Below are 23,584 nucleotides of genomic sequence, written 5' to 3'. Positions count from 1 at the left end.
GAGGTTTATGGACATGGTGAAAGAGGACAGGAAGGTAGTTGATGTGAGAGAAGAGGATGCAGAAGACAGGGTTAGATGGAGGCAATTGATTTGCTGTGGCAACCCCTGAAGTGAAAAGCCCTAAGGAAAAGAAGATTTAATGCACATTTCTATTATTATATATATTTACTCTTGCACATAGTAAAGGTTTGGGTTTATTAGTATGGGTTGTGAATGGAATTGTAAACTAAACTTTCCACTTGATAAATATTAAAAATTTTAAAAAGTAAATTGACTCGTCTGTCAGTTTAATACACTTACTGGATTATGACAACAAATACAAACTCAAACTTTTATTTTTTTCAGCTATCCTTAACAATTATTAATTATTATTATATTATTCTTATGGGCGGCACGGTGGCGCAGTGGTTAGCGCTGCCGCCTCACGAGTCCCGCTCTGTACGGAGTTCGCATACTCTCCCCGTGTCTGCGTGGGTTCTCTCCGGGTTCTCCGGCTTCCTCCCACCTCCAAAAGCATGCGCTTCAGGTTGATTGGCTGTTCCAAATTGCCCGTAGGAATGAGTGTGTGTGTGTGTGCATGGTTGGATGTTTTTGTGTGTGGCTCCTCAGTGCACTGGCGTTGTGCCCGGAGTGTCCCCTGCCTCATGACCCATGCCACCGAGATAGGCTCCGGCTCCCCGTGACCCGCTGCGGCAGATATAGCAGTGGTAATCTGAAGATGGCTGGATATTATTCTTATAAATAAATTACTATTAATCTTCTGCTTCACTTTAAGCTGCTGTTTTCTCTGCACTGTAGAAAAATGACTAATTTATGTGGCAACTCAGATACTGGCAGAAATCTGTGAGGAGCAACTGAGGAAAATGAAAACATCAGGTATTCTTGCATAAGATTTTTAATACACGTATAAAATGAGACTTGTTGGTTTTCTGAATACTCGCTTGAAATATCCATCTATAATAACACCTGCTAGAGTGTCTCAGGATGCAGCTTCATCTGGTGCTCAGAACTAGTTTCTCTTTCGGTTACGATTACTCTAAAAGTATAACGTTTCTCTGTAAGCACATAAGCACTAAGTAGTGAGGCCCTTGACTAGCATACCAGTGTAGAAATTCCCAGATAAGTAATACTCCTAGCTTCAGGCATCAGCACTTTGGCCACTCCTCATGAGCAACGTCACTGTCTCAGAAGCGCGAAGCCACTTCCACAAAAGGAATTCCTTCTTACCGCCTGTATGTATGAGTGCTGTGTGTGTGTGTGTGTGTGTGTGGTGTGTGTGTGTGTGTGTGTGTGTGCGTGCGAGTATGTGTGTGTGTGTGTGTGTGTGTGTGTGCGTGCGAGTATGTGTGTGTTAGAGAGATCAACCAAAACAATGAGGGCTGTGGACTGTCACGTAAAAATTATAGCATATGCAGAACAATCAAAAGACCAGTGAATCTATACGTTAAAAAAAAAGTATGGAATGAATGTTCATTCTGTATGGTTTTGTATTCCTTGAGTGTCCGTTTGCACCTTAGCCAAAAAAACTAACAGCTCCTGTTTTATCAACAGGGTTCATAAGACCAGAGGGTACGAGGGGGAGGGTTAGAGCACTGCAGGGGAACCAGCTGGGTCCATCCACTAGATCAGCCCTGTTGGGAGCTGTAACCAGACTACACACGCACACACACATATATACATACACACACACACACACACACACAGCCTCTGTCTTCGGCGCTCTAGCTGGTGCTGCTGCTGCTACTGAGGACGACCATATATGGCCCTGGGATTCCCATGGAAAAAGAAGACCAGGATTGAGGAAGTGGGGGGAAAAATGCCGGCAAGATTTTAACTGTATGTTTCACTTGAGCTTTCGCTCAGCAGCCAAAACAATAGCTCCACTTGAGGGCTAAATTAGTTTCCATGTGAGGGGTCCAAAGGCAAGAGGGGGCACCAAGGGGAAGAAAGGCAAGAGGTCAGATAGCCACAGAAAAATGACAGAATACAACCTCTGTTGAAATTTCCATATAATGGAACCCTTATGTAGTGACTGCTTTATGGAGGATAGTGGACAGCTCAGCCAGCAGTCACTGACAGCCTACTAAAGAGGCATTGAGAAGTTCCCCCCTAAACACACACACACACACACACACACACACACACGCACAACTCCCAGTGTACTGGAACAATGCCACCAAAATGGAAATGTGTAGGTGCCAGGACCTGCCCTGCAGTCATGCTACCAATTCTCAACCATTACTAGCAGATATATGGATCGTCACCAAAGTTACAACACATCCTAATGTATGTCAAATTGCTAGAAAGCACTCATGCAAAGGCCAGAGCTAACGCCACAATCTTAGTGGACTAGAATGAAATGCTTCAAAGAAAAAAGAAAAAAAGAAACTGCAGAGCACACTAAGATTTCAAGCAAGGACACCAATATAATGTAAGTCTCTGTCATCTCTCAATATGTCAACCTGGTACATATTTAAAACAATTTATTTACCGCACGACATACAATAGATGGCAATGTTTTACATAAACCATCATAAAAGGAAGAGCAGGTATCACTATTCTTGAAAGTGTATACATACATGTGTCTCTTTTAGACCAGAGTCAGTAACAAAAGAAGAGGGAGTGGAAAAAGCAGAGTCACTCGTGGAGCCTAAAAGAGGAAATGAGAAAAATAAACAGCCACTTCCTGTTCCTCTCTGGCCTGAAATCTCTAACTCCCTGATCCCTCCTACCATCACCACCTCGGTGAGGGAAGACAAGAGCAAACCTACCCAACACTCCCTCATGGGGCATCCATTTTTGTCCTTCAGATGATCTAAATAAGACAAAAACAGATATAGATGCTAATTTCAATCAAGGCTTATGTGTAAATGATACCACAGCAAAGCATTGTTTGTTGATTAACTCTATGCCATTAGTGTTTAAGCAAAATATAGTTAAACCTGTTGTTAATTACAGTAGTGGTGACCATCAAAATGTAAATATGAGAGTGTGATGTCAAGTCCATACATCTTCAGGATTGTGCCTTTGTCTTAAAGCTGCATAGTAATGACTTCTTTGTTCTCTATACAGTTCTGAGTGGTTGTGGTTCATTCATTATTAATGTGACAGTCTATTCACATTTCTGTTTGATTGGAATCAGTGACCGAATATTTATGCTCGATAAAACATGGGGATAACATTCAGTTTGAGGACAGGGTAACAATGTAATTTCATAGGCTATTATTTTGAAAACAGTCTTGTTCTCAAAAGGTGGTTAATTTATTCACCTCTATTTAATATCCAAATGTAGTTTAATCTGTAAGTTGATTGTTTGAGTAAGCATAATTAAAAATGTTACAAAAAAGATCTTCATATATTTTTCATTGTCCAGTGAGCGATGATTGAATGACTGATAATGATGAAAAATAAAATACAAATTGAAAATGGGTGGCATGGTGGCGCAGTGGGTAGGGCTGTAGCTGCACAGCAAGGCGGTTTCTGGTTCACGTTCCCATTCTGTGTGGAGTTTTGCATGTTCTCCCCGTGTCTGAGTGGTTTCTGTCTGGGTTCTCTGGCTTCCTCCCACCTCCAAAAGCATGAGCTCCAGGTTAACTGGCCGGTCCCAAATTGACTGTAAGTATGAGTGTGTGCATGCATGGTTGTCTATGTCTCTGTGTAGCTCCACGGTGCACTGGTGTCATGCCCAAAGTTTCCCCCACCTCACACCCTAAGCCAACTCCGATATTCTCCATCTACCTGCGACCCATGACAGCAGATAAAGCAGTAACAGAAAATGGATGTATGGATGTTGAAAATGGGGCCATACTAATAAGGTCACCAGTTAAACAGCTTGTCATGGTCCAGACTCATTAACCGACTGATTTGCAAGAAAAAGATCACTTGCATTCATCACAGTAAACAGCAGCAACATTCAATTATGTGACCATTTATGGATCAGAGCTTCCAGAATTGCCAATCAAGTCCAGAGGACATGTTTTATAATTAGTTACACAGTGTGTATGATTGGCAAAAGATTTTTCACCTTTGTCCCTCATTTTTTTCCACTGAAGATCCAGCCGGAAAGAACGCAACCTCACACTTCAAAAGACAACAAATGGACACACACCCTCTGCCTTAATTGTACTCACTGCTCTCTAAGACAATGAGGAATTTCAGTCTTTGAGTCCAGGTGTTTTCAGTTCAAAAAACAACTCATAAAAAAACACAGAGCAAGGCATGTGACTGCCGCAAAGCAAAAAACAGCAGGACTGCTTCAAGAAGACCCAGCTTAAGCAGAAGACAGACACAATGTGCCACAGGGTGGGAAAAAACAAGCTGAAGTCATCCCACAAACATTTCACAGCAGCTCACTGGTATGCATGGCTTGGAGACATACGGGCAGATACAAAAAGAGGCTGGTGGACATTCATCTGTTCAGACACCTGGCACGTTCTTCTCAAACTTCCACAATGCTACAATAAGAGCAAGAACATTATAAATGGGTAACAAATACCCATCAAAGTAAAATGCAATGGTAGCGCCCAAACACATTCAGCACAGAATAACGGTGGTCTTGGTTCCAAATTTTAAGCAATAATTACACCAAACTGAAAAGTTGAATGGGACATAAAATTCCACCTCTATGCCATGCGAAATATGTTTTCAGACAAGGTAAAGTCCATGTCTGTAGCCTCACAATTAAGTCAATATGGCTCGTATACGTGGCAGCAGGTTGACTCTACTTAGGAATTCTCCTTACGACCCCAGGTGAACCAGTCCCAACCTGCAACAATGCCGATCTGAAATACTTGGGCGAACCATCACCATTCCAGATTCACCAGTGGGTATGTGTTAACCCTACCACAACAGTGCCATAAATAGATTTGAGATGTACAGGATCCACCCGGACCAGTATCAACAGTGCTGGGCAGGTTTTTCATTTTAAAAGGAAGCCTAACATTAGACTGTAGTGTAAACTTTTCAGGAAACTCATTAAAAGCTGTCCCTCACTTGGCATACTTACAAGTATCCATTTACCTTTACTTGTTCAGTTGCTCCATATTGCTTCAGAAATCATAACCTTACTTTTGCAACAGCATGCTTGCATACTTTTTCAACACAGAGTGGAAGGAAACAACATTGATGTGTCACAATCAGCAGATGACCTGGCATGCTGCAAAGTGTTGGCGCGCTAACTGCACATTTCCTGCTGTTGATTATGGGGTTGGTAGGAAGATTGAATGAATCAGTGATCACAGCCACCTTGACAAGGAGAGAGACCTTCCAATTACACAGGTAAAATGTACATGTTCAGGGGCTCCATTTCCAAAACTGACACTCAGTCGTCAAGAACACTGATATTACAATGGCGCAACAGTGAACCACTGCAGACTGGAATCCAGCAATCCACTGAATGACCTGTATATGTCATACTACTGTATCCATACAACGTAAATGCACAAATTCAAAACACCCGAATAAGCAAGATGGACACAAGACTCATGGGTTCCTGCCAGGTACACCAATTCATACAGTACTAATGAAACACTTAAAATAATAGATTTTGATTGTTGTTTAACTGACAACCGGGTAATATAGAAAATGAAAATAATATAAATGTAATACTTGCATTTTCCATTCACTAGGTTTTGCTGTAGTGTCTGAATTTGTCATGAATCCAGATTATTCCAGCACTTTTCTTTCATGCATTCATGTTTCCCCTGCCATCCAAACTCAACAAGCTACATTACTTCTGCAAGATATGTTTTGTTTCATGTAGTTAATAATGTTGTGATTAATAACAAATATTAATATCTTTAATGTACCCTTGAAACAAAAAGACCGATGATTTATCTGATCATCAAAATTATGGATGATGGTACAGAGTCCAAATAATACAGTCAAATATCATTTCATGCACTGATCACAACAACATTCCATGAGTTCATATTGGCTTGCACTTTTTGACAAAGATGTACTATTAGCAACACTAAGCAAACATAACCCATGTTACAAAGAATATATGTCCAAATATTAGACTAAGTAAAATACTAAGTTATAATGACTAATTACATTCAAGGAGCAGTTGCCTTTTCAAGCTAGATAATTTTGAACAATAACTACACAAATGCATGTGCATATGCAACTGTACAGTGGCCTTGAGGTAGAGCAAAAAACCTGGATGGTTTGTGCAGCCTCTTTCAGATATCCAAATGCCTGAAGATCACATGAGCATTAAATGACCAGTACAAAGATACTGCTTTGTCTTAAATACTAGAGTCGTTTTTAACAAATCGGAATTGACGATCAAGACCTGCAGTGTAAAGACATAGGAGGCATAGGAGACGAGTGTGCTGCATGAATCAGAGAAAAGACATGGGCATACTGGGTCTGCACATGGCAAAGCACCATATAACACATGAAACATGATCATCTCCTGCTGCCAACATAGTTTAAGAACAAGTCATTTGTGTAACACAATTAATAACATTTAAACATTGAGCAAAATGTCACATGTTAGCTTGCATTTCAACATAAAATCAAGTGATGTCAAAACCAGCTGGATTTTGATAAACAGTTAGTTAAGAAATATTAATCATTCCTATTACCCATAATAAAAAAATCCCACAATCTGAAAACATTTCTTTCCTAAAAGGTAATTCATTTATAATCTTCAACTTTTGATAGCCAGAGAATGAGATTTCTGTCTGTTACCAAAATTGTCCTTCTACAATGTCTTGTCAGCTCATTTTTCTCAGTTTTTGGGTCATATGCTGTACACCCTTACAAATACCAGCTGCTAAAAAATGACCTGTCATTTTAAAAATCTATAACACTAAATATTACACAGTCAAATGATGTGGGAGGTATGATGCAGGTGAATTATTAAGATAAAGGTCTGACACATCTTTCGTGAGTCTTAATAAATCACCAACCTGCATGTCTTTTGTGTAAGCTAGGAAAACAGGTGAGAGCTAGAAGGAGGATCTATGACACAATGTGAGGTTTTTCCTGCCTGGGACAAGGGGCCTCTCCACACAAGCTGGCAGGATTTTCTCTCTCAGACAGGGGGATTGGGGTATGTAAGAGTATTCCATGTTCCCTTTATCAAGAGGACGTGGACATGTTAAAGGCATGTCTTTTTTTGCAGCAGTCACTGGCCAACTGCGAGCCTCGGGCACAGCTGAGAATGTCAGGGTTGGGACCGTAGTGAGACCAAAGCAATTATGTAATGTATAAATATGACTGATGTCAGTCTGGATGAAAAAAAACACAGACACTTAACCTTCTTACACCAAATGGAGTGTAATTGTTCCATTACAGGATCCATGGATTGATTCTGCTTTTAAAATGTTCAGCTCTACCAAACACACTATGTTCTCTATTATGCAACTCCCACTCTGTACACGCAAATCCACCAACACAAGTGACTAGCAACCTTCCGTGAGTTGTCATGGAGACGGTGCAAGATAATGCTCATAGATTTTGAGGCCATACCAAGGGAGTGTAATGGTAGCAGAAAGATTTTAAAGACCTGTTGTTATACCCAACTGACAGGTTCCTGGAGATCGGCACCTGCCAAGGACGCTACAGGCAAAAAGTTCAGGTGCAGGTCAGTGTTCAGATTTTCTTTTGAAGAGCGACAACACCAATGCCTTGAGCCAAGTGGGCAACAGTCAGCTGAGCCTTGGCATTGCCCGTGGAGAGGCAGGTCATAGAGAATGACTAGAGAGGAGTGGTTTAGGTGACAGCTGAGGAATGTCTGCTCTGCTCTCTCTTTACCATGGTTTCCAGTGACTGTCATGTGAGGAATGTGTGGCCTGGGACGACAGGACTTGGAATGCTACCCTCTGACATGGTTTCAGCCAAGAAGATCTGGAATCTCCACTTATCTACTGGACCCCTCATTTACTTGCACATATACTCCTTACCTTTCACCCTAATGCACACTGCTTGTGTTTTTGCATGAATCAATCTGTCTTATTCAATTATGTCACATACTGAAAAAAAATCATCAGTTCTTTCTTCGCTTTGGTATTCTAGCAAGTGGCATTCTACTAGTTAACTACTAGTTAATGCTTCCAATGTAATTTCTGACAAATTCCACATGAAAAAGAATGCTTGTAATGGTTGCAATAATGAATCACATCATAGAAAAAACAAATTAAGACAATATATTTACAGGTCCTTCTGCAACAAGTCATTTTTAAAGTGGTGGATGGTTGGTGACTCACATGAAGACAACCTCTAACCTAAATGTGAAATTACGCCAGGGCTGCACTACAAAGCAGAGCTACAGACTCTGAGTCATACCCAAACTTAGTATCATCTTCTGAAACCCAGTTAGGAGAACTTGTGGCAGTGGTATTTATAACCCTACATCGTTCACTAGTGTTGAGAGTGATATCACTGCCCCCAGTGAGGAGTGAGCCCTCATGTAACAACATGACACACTTCACAACAAAGACTGTGGTCAAACATTTAGCAGACATGCAGTTTAGTAGGGGGAGGAAATTGTCAATGTTACCAGAAAAGTACATCCTTTGTTGCTAGGATATTAATTGCCGCATACAACTGAAATAAAAAATAAAGAGGTAAAATAATTGTATTCATATTATACAGTAATTCCGTGCGCATTCGCACATAAACACGCGTGACTTCACTTCATTGCGGATTTTTAGTAGGTAGTCACCTAATACTGTACGCACATTCTATTGTCTGACAGCATTTGTAATCTTATTATGTGAATTATTGTAAATAATAAGATAGTCGCTATATTGCAGGATTCGTTATTTGTGTATGGTTCCTGGAACGCATTACCTGTGAGTAACGAGGGTGCACTGTATATGTACAGTATATACATACGCATACACAGTAATCCCTCACTTCTTCGCGCATCAAGATACATGGCTTCACAACAGCACAGATTTTTAGTAGGTAGTCATGTGATACCATACGCGCACACCATTGGCTGACAGCATCCATTAGTGCACTGTGTTCCGAGACTCATGGAATGCGGCTCAATTCCGTGAAGCATAAAAGTGATTTAAGCAGTTTATCAGTGTGGGTAAAGGTAATAAGATATAAAGTGGTTTAATATCAGTATAAGGAGGGTCCATAAATGTTTGAATTAAAGTAAATAATAAAATAAAGTTTGTCGCTATATCACGTAATTTCGTTTTTCACAGGTGGTCCTGGAACGCAACAACCACGAGTAAAGAGGGATAACTGTATCCACAAATAAAATATTATATGTACATATAAAGATACACACACACACACACACAACAGCTTTTATTGTCATAGTGCTTTTTTCTAAAATCTGCAATGTTCTGCCAACTTGTTTATCTAGCTTGTTTATGAAGCACTTCTGAGCACAGCATTTATAATCCACATATTCTGTGCAGTTATGTGTTTTGAAATGGTAAAAAAAATTTGTCTGCTAACAGTTTCTAATAATTACTAATCTGAGCAACATCCACTGCTTTACAAAAAAGGGTTATCCACATTTTTCAACTAATTGTAATGGTGCAGATGGTGATGTCTTTTAAATTTTCAGTCACACTTAACGTTGAGGGCGGCACAGTGGCACAGTGGTTAGCGCTGCCGCCTCACAACATGGCGGACCCGGGTTCGAGTTCCGCTCTGTGCGGAGTTCACATGCTCTCCCCGTGTTTGCGTGGGTTCTCCCCGGGTTCTCCGGCTTCCTCCCACCTCCAAAAGCATGCGCTTCAGGTTAATTGGCCGTTCCAAATTGCCCGTAGGAATGAGTGTGTGTGTGCATGGTTTCATGTCTTTGAGTGTGGCTCAGCGGTGCACTGGCGTTGTGCCCGGAGTGTCCCCCGCCTCACGCCCTATGCCGCCAAGATAGGCTCCGGCTCCCCGTGACCCGCTGCGGCAGATATAGCGGTGGTAATCTGAAGATGACTGACTTAACGTTGAGGTGTGTTGATCTACTTGGCAGTGCAAACATGTAAACTCAAAGCATGTTTTAGGTTTTTGTAGAGCACATGACATACTCTACAATGTAAGCTTGAAGACCATTTAAACTGTCAGTAAGATATATTTATTAACAATACAAATCACATATTCCAAAACACACTTCAATTAGGTTATCAGATGACCAACACTCCATCTCTTCTTCACTTCATTTAAGGAAACAAACCTCTGCTTGACCTGCCAGCAGTATTTGGATTTGCATTTTAAATGCAAATGTCCCACAATTCTCAAAACCCCAGATTCTTCCAAGTAATTCACAAACACACACGCACAGCAACTTCTTATTCAGTAGATGGTTACTTACATCAAACTCTGAAAACAAGGACAACTTTATTTAAAAGTTGTTATTAACCAGAAATGAGAGGTGTAAAATATTCACAAAAAACCAATACTTTCTTAAAAAAATCTATTTACGTAGTTCAGAAAAGGTGCAAAGTCTTGGACAGTGTTAAACTTATCAAGGCAGCGCCTTAACAATACTCTGGCTTTTTGAGACTAGACGTGTGTGTAGATGACATCACAACAAATTCATGTCGGTATTAAGCATTTATTATAACAATTCCTTTGTTAATAGTCCAATAATTTAAAAGGTTTCTATGTAAATAAGCAAGTGAAAAAACATAGCTGACGCTGCAATAAAACTGCAATATGTGCATTTACTTGCTCATATACTCACCTTTTACCCTAATCCACACCGTGTTTTTGCATTTTGTTTTTGATTCGATTTGTCTTAATCATTTCACACACTGAAAAGTTGATCTTTGATGCTACAAAGTGTCTTCACGTTGGTATTCTTGCAAGCCGTGAGACACAATTTATTGTTAATTTTTCAAATGTGCTGGTATATACTTATAGTCACTTATAAAAAATTTTAATTGTTCATAATAAAAAACAAGGGGTGTACTCTTCCTAGGTGTAACTACACTATACTATTAATACATAAGTATTAAATGTTGTAATAAAATGACTTTATTCCCTTGTAATAAATTACATTAATTACAAAAACATAAGACTAAATGCTTCAGTCTAAAAATGGTTTCAACCTAATTTTTTTATAATCATTATTAAGCAGTATTTAGTAGAAGTGATGTTACATTTGGACCATAGCAGATATTTGAGCTGGAGATTATATGGATGTACTCATACACACACGGTGGTGTTCAGACCTCGTTTTAAAATGTACAGTATTTCCATTTTAAAGCACCTCTATTGTTACTGTGTTTTTGGTCACATCTCTCCTCAACGGGCTGCACCTACTAGCTAGGTGCATTCAAATTACTAGACTGGTGCTTTAGAGATATCACGAAGCAGTGTTTATCCACGCAAAGTTACAAAAAGCCTCAGACTTGAGGTAAAGCGCAAAACATTTCTACAGGGCTGCCATTTTCATTATTTGGCTATGAAGGTGTATGAGAGCTACAGCACGTAGCTAAGTGGTTAGTGGGCAATAGTTAGCTTAGCACTTCAGACATCCCAGTCACAAATCGGACATATTTACTACATGTAGAACATCAGAGGCACAGAATTTAAATATTGACGAGTAATACTAGCCGCTGACGCAGACTCTCAAATTACATAACGAATGGATTTACCATAGCTAAACCTCTAAAGCAGCTAACGATAGTTAGCTTTTCCAGCTAACGTAGCATACATTCCGTTTAGCCACAATGGTACTGAATTGTCTTCCCAATGTTTACAACAAGCTGACATTTTAACTAATAAATCAAACACTGCTGTAAACAACAATACTATTTCATAAATTCAGTTGCAGCCTCAAGCACAACATTAGCCTTGCAGTCGAATAATGTTGGAACTTAGTATGGCTAGCAAGCGCCTGCTTCCCTTCCAGAGAGTAGTCGCAGTCGCACTCGGGGGTTTATCAGCAAAACTATTGCTATTGCTAGCCGGGTTATAGCCATTACTGTGGAATTCATTTAGCCATGGTGACTGTGTTTCATTTGACAGCCTTTACGCTCTAATTCTGGCGTCACTCTGTCGCGGTAACCGAAATAAATTATATTCAACAATATCAATGAACCAAAAAATCACTGGTGGTTACTCGGTTTGAAAGTATATTGCAAGGAAAATCACCCAATGCTACATTTTGCAATGCTGCAGTACAGCAAATAGACTGCACCCAGTGAGAATACCATGCTAGTTCACTGGTCAGAAAGTATTCATGAAAACGAAGATTTAAACTTTGTTTCTCAATTTAGACAGGATTTTGTAAGGCACATGCATAGTCAATACTGTGTTTTGGTGTTCGGGATTTCGTAACTGAGCACAGAGAGAATCCAATGACTTCATCTTTAACGTTACTCTTCGTCGAAAAGGACGGGTCTGCTAGGTAGGTAAACAACGGGATGGGAATGGCTTCCATTTGACAGGTGTTCCAGGGTAAGCAGTTGCTAGCAGCAAACCCATTCAGTCTGCGGACGCTGACAATGCTAGTGACTGGCTTTAAAACATATAGCAGGTTAACACAAACCTGGTGGAGAGCCGTAAGACCGTCTACATTGGCGTAGTTGATGTCAGCGCCCCGGTCAAGCATTCGGAGCACCTCCTCAGTATCGCCGCTTGAGCAGGCGGCCAGAAACACGGCGCCATCATCGAACTTCACCTTCGTCTTCTTCTTTTTCAGAACAGGAGGCTCTAGGTCCGTTTCCGAGCCCAGCCATCGCTTTAACTGCTCATTCCTCTTCTGCTTGGCGTCCGCCATCTTCATCCCCCTCCTGTCTCGGGCTTCTTATCTTTCTCCGGGAGAGGATATACTTTATAGTGCCACTATCCCACAGCGCACTGGGGCGTGGGAAGGGAGGGCTGGGGAGGAGGGGGGAGCCGCGAGAGTGAGAGAGAGAAAGAGCGAGCACGAGAGAGCGAGGCCGAGAGAGAGAGAGAGCGAGCGAGAGAGAGAGAGAGAGAGAGAGAGAGAGAGAGAGAGAGAGAGAGAGAGAGAGAGAGAGAGAGAGAGAGAGAGAGAGAGAGAGAGAGAGAGAGGCGTCTGAATTGTTTTCCATAACATCGCGAGATCTGGAGCTCGAGCTGCAGGATAACGTCATCATCAGAAGATTATGAGGGGAGAGTGATCTGGGTAATCCTTGAAAAGCTGTGTACACCAAATAAGACGAGTACTTTGGAAAATATTACATAACATTCAGAAAGCTCAACAGCAGGGAGTGAAGGGCTGTTACATGCAGTAGCAAGTATTTGTACGAATCTCTTTTTTACTTCATATATTAATTTACACACAGGTGTTAGTTGGGATATTCCTTTGTACATAATAAAAGACAAAAGTTCGCTCTAAATTCAGCAACCACAACGTAAAACCACACACACACACACACACACACACACACACACACACACACACACACACACACACAAATCACAAATCTGCAAATGCAACTGAAATCCAAATATAAGAGGGGTATTATTCAAACATTTCTAAACATCATCCACATAATTAAAGATAAAGATATCCAATTTACCATTCGCCATACTTCTTGTGAGTGGCAGAGGTCACTCACTTACCTTTGATATGCATTGATTCTGTTTTTCCTACATTTATTTACATAAAATCAAGCCAAATTTACATCCAACCTGTAACATGGTTCATTAATTATAAAAATGTATGCAAATTAGATAGCACTACAGACAAAGGACAGACAGGCCTCAAGCAGCTCAGTGTCCCCAATATGTCATTGCCCTTAAAATCAACAGTCCCATGATAGTTTGACACTCATAATATGACTTCTTTACCATAAAAATTTACCCCTAAAACTTGAAACTACGCTGTTTCCCGCCAATCGTCATGGACAATGACAGATTGCTGGGAGCGAAACTAATGCAGTTTAAATGAAACATGGGAGAGGTAAGATTTGAGTACTGTATATTGAACTGGCTATGGGCGCCGTCCCTATTTTCTCTAGAGTTGCTATTTGTGACGTCACAAACGGCAACTCTAGCAAAATCTGATCATTTAAATTCGGTCCGGGCAATGAATTCCTAAAATTCCAAATATTTATTGATGCAGGAAGCATTTGTTTACCAGATTCTAGGACTTGGTCGGGTGAGGTAGGACCACTATGTATATGTAGAGACCTGTAAAAATGTGATTTTCATACTAGAACACCTTTAACCAACAAATTTGATTTTAATAGTATTTCCCCATTCATTCACACAGGATCACATCAAATAATACCACTATTCTATCTAGGTCCCGTATTACGTTTGAAACCTATCGGACGTGTTTTTGTTTCTATCCAATGAAAAACCTTTGGCCACTGAGGGCAAGTAGAAACCTCATTTCCATAAAGTACCTGTAATAATTTGATGAAGAACACTTGAATTGGGAGGAATTTTCAAGTGGACTTAAGCATCGGGGTGGTCCAAGTCAACCTGAAGTGAAAGCAAGGTGGCCAAGCATTAAGTGTTTTGTTTTGTTTTTATTTTGGCACCACCACATGTTATTGTTGGCAGACACCCATGCGCACTCAGCTGGGGGTGCAGAAGTGTCCTCTTCATACGCAAGATGTGGTTATGATGCATGCTTTTTTATTGACTTGTCATTGCACATAATAGTGATGTTATTGTTGGATTTAAAGACACTTTAAAAGTGATAATGATTCTGCATGTGCTCGATTAGATACCACCCATCTATTGAACTTGAAGCTGACATCCTGAATAACAAGCTGTTCAAGCAGAATCACGATCCAAAACATTTACACATTTTGGACCATTGTGTAATGTCACGCCATCCCCCATTTTCTCTTCTCAGAACCATTCCTCATGTGGCTGACGCTGAATGTAGAAACATTTAAATAATTTATTCTCTGCAAATGCAGTAACTGAGACTTGGATTGTGGCATAAGCGACTCTGAGGGTGAGAGACGGGGAGTCCAAGCAGCTTTGTTGATAGCAATCCTCAATGTTACAGAAATGTCATGGGAAATTACAGTGGTTCTACTGAGTCATAGCATAGTGGCACACCAACACCGTCAGTGACTGGAAGTTGTTGGCTGGAGGCTACATATGCTGATATCGGGATGGTTGGAAGGAAAGTGATGTGTAAGCTGCCGTTCAGTGGGGAACTGACAGCACTAACTGAGCCATGTGGGTGACATCCAGCTCAGGACATAATGAACGTGTGGGTGTTTGTGTATCTGCAGGATACACAAGTGTGATTTAGAGCTGCAGAGTGTGTTATATGTGCAGCACAAACAGCAAAAGCCCGTGTTTATATCACAGTTTTGGTTCAGTTGTTCCAAGGGTGGTTTTAAATAAATACTATTAAATTGTTATACATTTAAATGTCAGAAACTTAAAATGCAATTCCATATGCATGCTTTTTATAAAAGAACACATGTAAGAGGTATACTGTACATGCTGATAGACTTTCACGAGGGTTTATTTAAATTTAATCTCTCACAGTATAGACATATTAGTCAGCAGATGCAAATATAGATGCTATGGACATGATATTCAAGATATATCTGACTTCTTATGTCAACAATGCAGTAGCCAAGAATTTTCTTAATTTTCAAGTTGTGTTTGGCTCAGGGTCAAATAGGACAAAATGTAAAGAAGATCAGAATCTTTCTAGCAGTTGATGTGCATTCCTAAACATGTAAATATCTCCGATATTTAGTTTAGAACACATGTAAATATCCGAGAAGGCCCCTCTTACAGAACACAGTTCTCTAAGTGGGGCCATCTATTGCATTGAAGACATGTAAACTGTTGTGTGTATGTACTATATGTATGTATGTATGTACTGTATGTATTTATGTACGCTGTATATGTACAGTGAAGCATTCAGGTAACAATTTGGTGGACTACTGAGTCAGAAAAAGAAAACAATTTTTCAGATCAATTTTTGAGTATGTGGTACTGGATAAGATAAATAGTCAATTCACTGCCATATTAGATGAGGAAGAACAATCCAATGGGAAAATAAGTAAATTTAAGAGATTTTTACAGCTAAGTGCTTGAAAGCAAATAATTATGGTAAGAGACTTGACCCCAAAGAGTTATACAGGAGTTTGTTATCACTGATGGGACATCAGAGGATTCAGCAGAAATATTTTATGCAACACAGGAGAAAAACCCTTCATCAGCATCACTTCAGGCAGGGTTCTCAGACAATGAGATCTTGAGGTTGATCTTGCAACAGCCATGAGCCATCTAGACAAACGGTCTTTCATTACCATTGTAATTGATCTAGGCATTGATCATTTATATATCATACTACGCATCCACCTCTGATATACAGATTCTTGTCTGACCTATACAGCCACAGTGTGTAAAACAGAGAAAGGAGAGGTTTTGCAGTAAATTTATAATTCTCTATAGTGACTGTTTTACATTCAGGGAAATATACTCTCTGAGTTTCTTATCAGGATAAAATTCACACCACTCTCATATCTGTTTATTTCATATGCAGCTACAGCTATCAGACAGTAATGCTGCTAGCAAGCCTAGACTGCAGACATAAGGAAGCAGCTTGCATGACATTAAGGGGACAGATAACTATCTCACAATACCTGTCTCTGCGTTTCCAGTTTTTTGGCTAAGCATATCAGTTCATTATTTAAAATTTAGCTGTCAGATACGTCAGTGGTGCCAATCCCCTCACTCAATATTTGTCAAGAAAGAAAATAGATTTCCTCAAAATTTTGTAATATATCAGAAATATCTTTTCTCTTTAGACTCTTGTTATCCCGTCTCTATTTGTAAGACCTTAGTTCATATTTAAATATGACAAAACTTGACATACTAATATAGAATATTACAACTAATATATATTATCCGATCTCCCATCAGTTATCCTGGTAATCCATGCCATGTTGTGGCAATTCCAGATAAGTTTCATGTCAATTTCTTAATCTTGGATATGTCTTTTCATGAGTAATATTTTGATGCTGAATATACAAAACATCATCATTGGACATTGTGGACTGGTTTTATCAGTATACATTTCACATAATTCAATGAAGTACAGTCTTCCAAATACATTTCCTAGTACTGATTGCTAAACAGTAACTGTATCCAGTCCATACCCACCAGCATGTCTGTGCAGGTGACCCAGACGAGCACCACTCAGAGTGGGGTGACTGGTGAAGTGTGGACACCTCCGTCTCATCTGAGAGAAGCCAGACACCCTGTTTCCATGTCATCTAATGCCTGTTGTTGGCGCCTGTGATGCGACACACTCATCTCCTTCCCCAGTTCACAGCAGTGCTATCAAGCATATAGAAATAGTAATGCTTTGATGTTATCTAGCCATGTCTAAAAAGTGATCTTGAGAATTACCCTGATAATGCTGGCTCAGCCCTTGCGACCCTTTCAGTTAGTCACTCGTGGATCGAAATGCCAGTCTCAACTTGTCATATCAGGTGAGAGTCAGCAGCAACGGAAAACAAAACTATTCTTCCCAGAAGTGCTCATCCATGTACTGTAGTAATACTCACAGGGTGACATCATTAACTATGTGTAGAAATACAACCTCCCCATTTATTGTCATCAGGGGCTTCAACTGTCAGTTAGAGGCTACGTGGAATGAGAAAGCAGACTTGGTCCAAGGTCGAGCTTGTGTCAGGCAGAGGAAGAGCAGAAACAAATTGGCAAAGAAACAGAAAGAGAGAGTGCAGACTTTTAAGAGAATGGCAGGTGGTGTAAAGGAAGAGGGGCAGGTTATTTCAGACCACTCTCATCCAGGCAAACAATAATAGCAACCTGATCTTGGTGTGGTGGTCACACGCTGTGGCCTTCTCGTCAGCTGTGGACGCTACTTCACATGCTTGTGTGGGTTCCTCTGCGTGTGTGTTTGTGCGCTGTTTATCCACCTTGGGTCCTTTAATCATTTGGAGCAAATATATTACACAACGCCTCGTGTATCCCACAGAGCGCAGAGAGCCTGTTTATACCTGGTATTAACATCCGTCCTGGGTGATCTAATCATGAGTGGACAACTCATTAGTGTATGTGTGGTTGCCCCCACCGAGGACACATTGATGTCAAGCCACTCCGACCACATTATAATAGTTTAACCACAAGTATGTAAGTGAATGCATTCTGGGCCAAATGCAAAACTTGCTGCAAAGGTCGCTTCCATCTAATTTCACATTATCCCATGATTGTCATAATCTCAGATTTATAGGACATTCATTATAATTGTTTGCCTACTCGTAAGTTTGGTATCAAGTGCATCATATGAAAGAAATAGTTCACCCACAAATAACCTCTAATGCAGATCAATATTTGTGTGATGTTTCTCAGTCCACAATAAAAGTATGATCCAAACAGATTGTATGACATAATATCCACATTCTCCACGTTGTTTGTTTACTCATTCATTCATTCATCTTCATAACCCGCTCGTTGAGGATCGCAGAGTGCTGGAGCCTCTCCCAGCTTCCTCGGGGCGTGAGCCAGGGGATACTCCGTGCACGACGCCAATGCTCCGTGGAGCCACAGGTAGAAAAAACATGTTTTTGGAGGTGGGAGGAAGCCGAAGAGTCCAGAGAGAATCCACGCAGAATATGTAAACTCTGCACAGAGCAGGACTCGAAACGGAAACCACCTTGCTGTGCGAAGACAGCCATACCCACTGCACCACCGTGCCACCTTTTGTCTATTTATTTGTTTGCTTTTTTAATGAGTTTTTATTTTAGTTTTTCTTTTCTCTTTGTTTTCCAACCATTTCCAACTTTCCTAGTTTTCGTAGGGAATGTTTTATGGGGACAAGGCAACATTTGCGTCACGTGGAAACTTCACCCCAGATTCCTCCCCTGGCATTGGACTGAATAAAGAATAAACCATTTAATTTTTCTGGAGAATTAAATAATGCTGTTTGAACCTACTCAACTGAACTTCACCTGTTTGATTTGGGGATGAATGTGTTGCACATTGAGTAGGGAAGTGAGATGTGGTCATATGAGGTAACACAATATGCATGTTAACTCCAGGCAGGGTGATAGTTGCATAGATACACAACTTGAATTGGAGTCAGGGCTGAAAGGTGCAGTGGAGCTACAGCCTGTCACTGTTTTCTCTGTGAATGTCATATTTGACAGATATATGACTTAACATGTGAACATTGTTGAAGAAAACACCAACTTGACGAATATAAGTAATGTACACAGTACGTTCACAGTACAATTGACTGTCTCAACATTGGCAGACCTCTTAGCAACAGTGTCCTGCACCAGAACAGGAGTGTTGGGTATGGCGGGGAAGGTAGTCAGGGTTCGAGGAGTGCTCATGAGGTCACCTACTCCCAGACAACAGCTGAGCTGTGACCCATGACAGAAATAGGGCAGTTGCTTTCACTTAACAGGGGCTGTACGGCCACAGCATCACTTAATTCTACTCTTTCTATCCGAGGCCATTACACAGGCATGATAACAATGGATGTTTTATTATGCTAACTCAGTTCAAATGTATGGTGATGTTATGTCAGGTATGCAGAAATGAACAGTGGACTTAGTTTATAGTGCAGACACATTTGATTTTGGAATGTGTGTTTCTTTAAGCTCAGATGAGTAGCGACAGCCTAATAAGACAAGGCTATTTGAATGACCTTGTTTCCTAGAGAATAGAGGCTAATAATAGGCCAAAATCTGGATCTGTGGTGAAGGCTGTAATTGGTTAGTGCTAAAAGCTACAATGAATCATTCCGACAAGCATGGAAAAAAAGATCATTAGTTTTTGCTGTCAAACATAATATTTCAAGCTCTAGCTAGCTAAAAATGACCCTGGGTTATGTCCTTATACTCATTATCAATGTGTGCTTAGGGGTTTATAAGGAAACCAATTACAGATTGCAAACAGGAATCAATCAGACCAAACAGGAACTACAGAAAAGTAACTCTAAATATTCTCTCAAGCATGTCTGACAACATTTTTATATGTAAGTTGAAAGAGAGACTCCTCCTGTCTGACAAGGATAAGATATCACTTCCTTAAGTGACTCTAATGGGTCACTTAGAGCTAGCAAGTGCTTGTGCTCCAAGCAGCATCTCACAATACATATTTCCATGAAATGATTTCCTCGAAAGCAGAAAGGATACTCCCATACTGCTGATTCCAACGTTTATCTCTTAGATCTGTTTTTCCTGTTTTGGAGTTCTTGATTTAGCCATTGAAACTTCGTGCCCTCATTATTTCCATTCACCTTGATGAAAAGAAGCATGAGCGGAAAAACAAAGCCGTGTTCAGTATTTAAAGCCATGGCCCTATCAGGTTTAAATGCCACTTACACACTGTGAACTGAACTCAACCCTGAGGATGATCAGGGGGTGTGAGCCCAGTGGGTGCATTCCCCAAGGTCAAGGGTCACAGACCATTTCATTTGTCATGGGCAGGACTTCAAGGCAACTTGGCTTCACATGTGTGCAGGTTCACATTTCAATTAACAGGTGTCATATATCTCCTTTCATAAACGTGCTCATCTCCCACGACCTCGCTAATCCTAAAATCTACCACCAGATACAATGGATACAGTGTTTCCCGTGTCCATCATATTCAATTCGTTTCAGAGAGAGGTTAAAGCCTTGATTTAGGATCGTCAACAATGGCAATAGTTGTCTTCAAATCAAGCATAGCAGCTCTATCTGAGACTCAAAAACTGTGTAATGCATTCAAATCCAGCTTCTAATTCTATCTCTACTACTGTACACAGAAATTATGTTCAATTCCATCCACACACTCCACAAAGAAAGGCTCAAGCAGCAGCTTAAAAATAGATGTGTTACTTGTGCTACTCTCCCATGCAGCAAAGCCACCCACATATGGTTATTACACTTTATGTAGCCACAGTACTATCAGTTCCATTTCTGCAGCACACTGCACAATAAATCGTGCAGGCAAAAACAATAAGAAGAGGAAAAACCGCAGGTGATGAAATTTTAAACTGGATTTAATGCATTACTTCCAGAAATGTGATTGTTATCTGTATTTTTGCCTCCTGACACCTTGGCAATAATATTTTGATGGGTACAAACAAAAAATAGAAAAGCTATCATTTTAAAATTCCCAGGTAGATGTGGGGTTTAAGCAGTGTTGATGCCACCGTCCAATGTCTGAAGAGCAGAGAAATATAAATTCAATCCATTTTGAATGCTGATGTGGTCAGCTGCCTGGCATGGAAAGGCAAACTCTGAACGCAGCTTTTTGGAGAAATTCATTTGCCTACAGTATTGTTTTATCCTCTAGAAATGGGCCCCACAGTGAGTTGTGCCTGTGTTGGGGCTGACAAAGTGATGACTGACACTGTTCATCACATGAGGTATCTGTCAACAGCCGCAATCTGCTCCTACCTGAGCCAAAGAGGAGAACGATGGCGGGGGTGTGAGTGATGTGGAGGCAAAAGGAAAGCAGGAGGTGTTGGTGTTTGCAGAGTGTCCTGTACTGCCTCAAAACTCGTCAAGGGTGACTTCCCCTTTCCTATGACTGAGCTTCTGAGCAAAATAGAAAACTTTACTTGTCACATAGGCTCAGTAAACACCAGTGCAATCCTGCTTTGTCTCCAGTGTACTGGAAACAAACTGAATTGTTCAGAATTCACGGCTTTTGCCACCTCTGATCATGTCTCCAATAGAGGCTAAACTTTCTACCAGCTGTACCAACTTTCTAAACACTGTCTGAGGATATTAGCAGGAGTAGTTTGACATTTTGCTGCCATGCAAAGGCAACAACTGTAACACTGGGTAATGAAATTTAAAACCCTATTTTCTTTCCATTTACCTCTGATAATGATTATGTATACAGTGCACCCTCGTGCATTCGTGCATCAACGCTTGTGACTTCACCTCCTCGAGGATTTTTGGTAGGCAGTCACGTGATACCGTACGTGCATACTATTGGCTGACGGCACCTGGAAGTGCGCTATGTTCCGCACTGTATTATGATGGAGGTATTTTCCCTCTTCAGCTCATTAGCTCTCAATGTCTATTTGCCACCTCTCTATCAACAGCCATGGTTGTATGTGCACACAGTTTCATAAGAGCGACACTCAGTGTTGCCATCTTTCATCAGGATGGTTTTGTGTGTACAAAGGAGCTCAGGCTTACAGAAGTGTCATATGAATCAGAGGGAAACATCTCGAGTTGCACAATTGTGTAGTTACTTCCCCAGAAAGTGATTCCTCATATGGAGAACACAACAACTTACCTTATTGACCAAGAGGAGAAAATATAGAAATTAAATTAAATTAAAATATGTGTAGAAAACTGTCCGAGACTGAAAACAGTATAAACCATCATTGCCGGATTATGTGGGGCAATGACGGTGAGGCATTCGAGCAGATCATTTTCATTAATCTGGTGACGAGAGACTCTACTTTTACTTAGCTAGTTTACGTCTTGCATTAAAATGTTCTCTGTAATTAAAATGTTCTAACTGTAATGTGAATGTGCGCAGGGGGGAAAGTTTGAAATTAAGATTAAGAGCTTTTGCTTCACTCAACAGAAACACACACACACACACACACACACACACACACACACACACACACACACACACACACACACACACACACACACACACACACACACACACACACACACACACACACACACACAAACCTGATAATAGATAGAGGATCTGCAACCTTGATATACTGTATGCTATGAGTGCACATCTGTCTCATTTAACTGTAAATGACTTTTAAAAATCAGTTGAATTGCACTTGAAGATGCTGTGATTATGACATCAAGAAAAAATTAGGTTGCATGTTCCCCAACATAAAATCCAACCCGAGCAATAAGCTAACCAACAGATAGTTATTTGCCACCAAACTGCAAGCTCAAGCAGGACATTTAAGCTTTGAAATTGTAACATTACTAGAATAATAAACTGTAAACTTGGTGATGTAAATCTGGCAAAATAAGTCTCCACAATGAAGAACAAGCCGTTTGACAGATGGATAAACACAAACAAGTTTGACACGAGAAGCGGACAGGAAGTGTAACCAAAGATAAACAATCAGATTTATTTTCAAAGTCTGTCTGACATCATTGTAACAACTTCCAGTGGCCGACGGCCTCTAAAAATAGCGAAGATGTCAAAGCCCTGGTACATATATGTCCATGAAGTGTGTGGAGAACATTCCCCAGATAATAGCAGATGGCTCAGTGATTTGAGCCTCATGAGGGAAGGGTGAAGAGCTCGCCCACGCACCCATGATGCACCTCTCTCCAAGACCTGGAAGTCCACCTGGGAAAGGCCGGTGCAAACAATATTTTTTTGTTGGGTTGAAAGGGGTACTGGAATCTGTTTTGGCCTTGTTGTGTACATGAAGTGGTTCTTGACCCATTGCAGTGGCTGTGATGGAAAAAATGAGCTTGCCTTCCTGAAACAGAAATGTCAGCAGCTGTATGTGAAGGCATCCATTATTTAATATGTTTGGAAAATTCTGATCAGACCAGAGCTACCAGGATGTAGCATATCCAGCTAATGGACGCCAAAGTGTCTAAAAAAGAAGTTCCCTCTTACTCAAACACAAATTGCAAAAGGCCTCTTCTGCATCTGTTGCTATTGTCGACACTGCACTTCCTTATTTCTGCTTTTGCTTTGTAACTAATGGAAGCTTTGAGGCAACTCT

The 23,584-nt window shown here is 40.6% G+C and overlaps 1 protein-coding gene across 4 annotated transcripts in view; it reads right to left on the bottom strand.

Annotated features, from left to right (window-relative positions):
- ppp1r12a (protein phosphatase 1, regulatory subunit 12A) overlaps positions 1–12,799 on the bottom strand; it is a 43,310-nt gene extending 30,511 nt beyond the window's left edge. For 2 of the 4 annotated variants that reach the window (XM_068306642.1, XM_068306643.1), the window contains exon 1: positions 12,470–12,797. In XM_068306642.1, coding sequence (XP_068162743.1) covers positions 12,470–12,706 — 237 coding nt within the window. In that variant the 5' untranslated portion in view covers positions 12,707–12,797. Of the gene's footprint in view, positions 1–12,469 lie in introns of all 4 variants that reach the window. The other 2 variants (XM_068306641.1, XM_068306640.1) reach the window with 2 other exon arrangements.
- Positions 12,800–23,584: the final 10,785 nt, after the last annotated feature.

The sequence above is a fragment of the Antennarius striatus genome, chromosome 22 (assembly GCF_040054535.1).
Source record: "Antennarius striatus isolate MH-2024 chromosome 22, ASM4005453v1, whole genome shotgun sequence".
NCBI classification, from domain to species: Eukaryota; Metazoa; Chordata; class Actinopteri; order Lophiiformes; family Antennariidae; genus Antennarius; species Antennarius striatus.
The sequence above is the reverse complement of the archived record's forward strand: the minus strand, read 5'-3'. Positions and strand labels throughout refer to the sequence as shown.